The sequence below is a fragment of the Limulus polyphemus genome, unplaced genomic scaffold (genome assembly GCF_000517525.1).
Source record: "Limulus polyphemus unplaced genomic scaffold, Limulus_polyphemus-2.1.2 Scaffold3008, whole genome shotgun sequence".
Classification (NCBI taxonomy): Eukaryota; Metazoa; Arthropoda; class Merostomata; order Xiphosura; family Limulidae; genus Limulus; species Limulus polyphemus.
In genome coordinates, this window is record NW_013668618.1 from 122,878 (window position 1) to 127,452 (window position 4,575).

Genomic DNA, 4,575 nt, shown 5'->3' on the forward strand with positions numbered 1-4,575 from the left:
CCAGCTTCTATATAACTTTTATCTGCCTTTACCGACACCTTTAGCTGTACAGGTCCAGCTTCTATAAAACTTTTATCTGCCTATACCGACACCTTTAGCTGTACAGGTCCAGCTTCTATAAAACTTTTATCTGCCTTTACTGACACCTTTAGCAGTACAGGTCCAGCTTCTATAAAACTTTTATCTGCCTTCACATCTCCTTATTTCTTTTCAGAAGATTCAAGGGTATTCTTATTGGGTTTTTTTCTGTTCATCTTATGCTTTAGTGACATGTTATCTATACATATAAAACGTCACTCAAAAAGAAAAACCAAAATACATACAACTTTCCACTTTGAATACAGATAACAAAACTGTACAATCCTTCAACTCTTCTGTTTTTTTTTGTTTTTTTATCAAAGTTTCTATGTAACTTCTCTAAAAAATCTCCAAACAGTTTTTCCATGTTTTAAAGTGAATTCTTAAAGTTAAATTCTTTACTTTTTGGAGACATTCTCTCAACAAATCCTCTATAAAGCTGATACTAGCTTTAAAATATTATTGAAAATAAACCATGAGTCATTATAGATATAACCAATAATAAAGAAGAGAAAAAACAGACAAGTTCAAGGATTGTAGTGTTATTTTTTATTTACATATACCTTTAATAAAAATGTTTACAGTGTTCATTAATGAAAATCTTAATTTAATTTCCCTAAAAGGGGGCTGAAGGCTGCCAAGAGGGTCACCTGTTTTAACCAGTAGTGTGTTGTCTGTCAGTCAGTCAGTAGACACTAAAATGACATCACATGACAGTACAAATCAGAAGAAGAATTATGCACTCTGTAAGCTACAACACAGGATGACGTATGAACTAGCAAGAAACGAATATTTGTTACTGTTTATTTTGGTTTTATTCACTTTTCAAACAGAACACTTTCGGGGACCCTGCAGAAGTACATCTAGTTATAGTCATATTTTATAAAGGTTTAAGGATGATTTTACTTTGTAATCTTTGGAAACATTTACTAAGTTAACTAGAAACATTTGAAGTGTCACTCCAGTTTAAGGACTTGATGTTTTACAACTTACACCGACGCTTGTTACATCAATTTGCAGGTGTTCAAGAAACCATGGCCAGGTATTATGAGAACTATTTACAATAATGAAGAACAATTTGAGACAACGTACTTTAAGAAGTTTCCAGGTTACTACTGTACAGGAGATGGTAAGATGAACATGCTCGGTTTTTAATGCTACATTATATTCTACGTATTATACATGCAATTGTTCTGATAATTATAGAGATAAGAAGCTAGAATATCTAAAGATCCTTATATAAATATCTTTTGTACTTGGATGACTGCAGATTATTATGGTCATAACAGCAAAAACTAATTTTTCTTGAAATGTTATTTGTTGTATAGAATGATCATGTGTTTTTGGAGTCTTACTAGGTTACTGATGAATTTCCTGATGAAACCAAACATTCAACACAAGAGCCATCATTAAATCGTTGCTTTCTGTGTCTTATTTTGTTTTTATCAGTGCATGTAAGCATGTCAGTTTTTGACTGTGAAATCATAAAACAATTTTTAATGTGTAGAAGAAAGATACATTTTGGTTGAAGGTTTTTTATTGATGACAGCATGATCACTATATTAGGATGAATGTTATAGAGATTGAAAGTTTTCACTGATCTTTGTTATTTTATATCTACTTAAACAGATTTTCACATGTTAAATCGGGTGTAAAATATACTTCAGTGGTGTGTTAACATTCACATTATTTCTAATCTATACACTTCAGGAGCTAAGAGAGACGACGATGGTTATTATTGGGTGACAGGCAGAGTGGACGATATGCTCAATGTCTCTGGTCATCTTTTGTCCACTGCAGAAGTAGAGTCAGCCTTGATTGAACATGATGCTGTTGCTGAATCAGCTGCAGTGTCTCACCCACACTCTGTAAAAGGAGAGTGTCTGTACTGTTACATTGTATTGAAAGATGTGAGTGAAATCATAGGTGTACTTTAAACCTGACGTAATACATCATAAGGTTATATGTAAACCTGACATAATACATCATAAGGTTATATGTAAACCTGACATAATACATCATAAGGTTATATGTAAACCTGACATAATACATCATCAAGTTATGTGTAAACCTGACATAATACATCATAAGGTTATGTGTAAACCTGATATAATACATCATAAGGTTATATGTAAGCCTGACACATATAACCTTATGATGTATTATAAACCTGACATAATACATCATAAGGTTATATGTAAACCTGACATAATACATCATCAAGTTATGTGTAAACCTGACATAATACATCATCAAGTTATGTGTAAACCTGATATAATACATCATAAGGTTATGTGTAAACCTGACGTAATACATCATCAAGTTATGTGTAAACCTGACATAATACATCATCACATAATTGTATAAATACTGTTGATAAAATAAAATTCTGTTTGATTAGGTTTTAAATCCTTCTGTACTCTGGATGTTTTATCAAATATCAAGAAAGGAGTTCAGTCAGTTGTTAAAAATTTGCTACCTGGTTACACTGAAACTGTGGTGACAAGTAATGTTTTATGCATGGCATTATACATTTAAATGGAAATCATTGTTCAGTCTTTCAGTAACAAAATATTAACCACAGAGTATTCTGTAGAAATGATCATGCTTTAGCTTGTTATGACTGCTTCAAAAGATGGTGTCTAATTTGACATTTCAAGTAGTTGGTTCCATAGGCTTAGTGTAGCAACAGTATGATTCTGTTTAGACAGTTCTAATGTTAAGACACTTTAACTGTCAGGAATTAGTTTTTAAGTACTGATCTGTAACAACAGTATGATTCTGTTTAGACAGTTCTAATATAAAGACACTAACTGTCAGGAATTAGTTTTTAAGCACTGATCTGTAGCAACAGTATGATTCTGTTCAGACAGTTCTAATCTAAAGACATTTTAACTGTCAGTAATTAATTTTTTATGTCAAGTGAAATGTGCTAAGAAAATTAACTATTTTTTTATAATCACGAGGTATTAGTGTTAATGGGTGAATGAGTTATTTAAAGATTTCATAATGAAGTAATCAACTAAATTTAATAATTTATACCTGTTTTATTTTTAGGGATATAATTTCAACAAGAAACTTACCCAAGAGTTAAAACAGAATGGTAAGTACTTGCTTCTTTGATCAGTCACACTTCACATTATAATTGTTTACATGGTATGTTGGGTATTTACTACCGTGGTGTCATATAATATACATATTTTGAAGTATTTAGATATACTTTAATAGTTGTTTGTCAAGATGTAATACTGTATTTGTAGAGCTTTTTAAGAAACTTTTCATTTTGTAGCCTTTTCCTATTATAGTTTAAGAATTTTTATTTACCTTTCAGTGCGACACAAAATTGGACCGTTTGCTACTCCAGAGTTTTTACATCATGCACAAAATTTGCCTAAAACCCGATCTGGAAAAATTATGCGTCGTGTACTTCGTAAGATTGCCAGAAATGACAAGGACCTTGGAGACTTGAGTACATTAGCAGAAGAAAACGTGATAGAAAACTTGTTTAACACACGCCCAGAGGGAGCGTAAATCTTCTGTTTAACACACGCCCAGAGGGAGCATAAATCTTAGTAGCATTATGACGAATTTCATTTTACCTTCAAATCATGATTATATTTTTCTGTTATTTGTTACATTTTTACACTTTTTCCTTTTTTTTAAATCAAAATGTGTTTTTATTTAATCTCATGTTGCTCTTCCAATATTTATAAAAGAAAGCTACCGACAAAGAACTCTTTCAAATAGGGATCAGACAAGAACATTTACTTATATAAAACCTCAAAGTTACACATCTTCTAAAAAAAAGTTTTGAAAAAAATAGGTAATTTCATAGACCATATAAAACTTTCTTTTATATACCACAGTTTTAATTATATCATAGATCATAAATATCACAGCCCCCCAGTGGCACAGCGGTATGTCCGTGGACTTACAACGCTAGAAACCTGTGATGGGCAGAGCACAGATAGTTTTGTGCTTAACTACAAACAAACAAACTAGATATCACAGATTTAAGAATATCAAACTTACTATACAGTATTTCTTCTTATTATTATATTGTGAGGTGCAATAGAGAAATTAATTAGTATAATGCAAAAATCATGTCTTCTGTTTCAAATAAAATATTTGTATTTTGGGTTTTGATGTTTGAAATTCATACAAATGTAGTCTGTGCTGAGACTGATGATTAACTTCTAGGAATTCAGAATATTAGTTATTTTCAAGTTATTTCTTTTTTTACAACATTGTAGAATTTTGTTTATTGTTAGATGTTTGTAATCAATAAAAAACTATTCGTGAATCATTTTTAAATTGTAAATAATTATAGATACCAATAATCTAACCAGTGAAATGATGAAAAAGTAAATATTGAATTTTAATGTGTTTATTCTTTTTTTTTAAATAACTTTGTTACTTGAGAAAATGCCTACTGTGAATAATGGGTTGCAATGTTATTAAAGACACGCTTTATTTAGTGTTTCAGAGTCTGTTATT

General features: G+C 30.7%; 1 protein-coding gene across 1 annotated transcript in view; it reads left to right on the forward strand.

Annotated features, from left to right (window-relative positions):
* Positions 1-3,890, forward strand: part of LOC106468437 (acetyl-coenzyme A synthetase, cytoplasmic-like) — a 24,103-nt gene extending 20,213 nt beyond the window's left edge. Inside the window, exons 13-16 of the mRNA XM_013928865.2 lie at positions 1,099-1,207; positions 1,789-1,988; positions 3,136-3,181; positions 3,410-3,890. Of these exons, the coding sequence (XP_013784319.2) occupies positions 1,099-1,207; positions 1,789-1,988; positions 3,136-3,181; positions 3,410-3,609 (555 nt within the window). The 3' untranslated portion in view covers positions 3,610-3,890. The remainder of the gene's footprint in view (positions 1-1,098; positions 1,208-1,788; positions 1,989-3,135; positions 3,182-3,409) is intronic.
* The last annotated feature ends 685 nt before the right edge of the window (positions 3,891-4,575 follow it).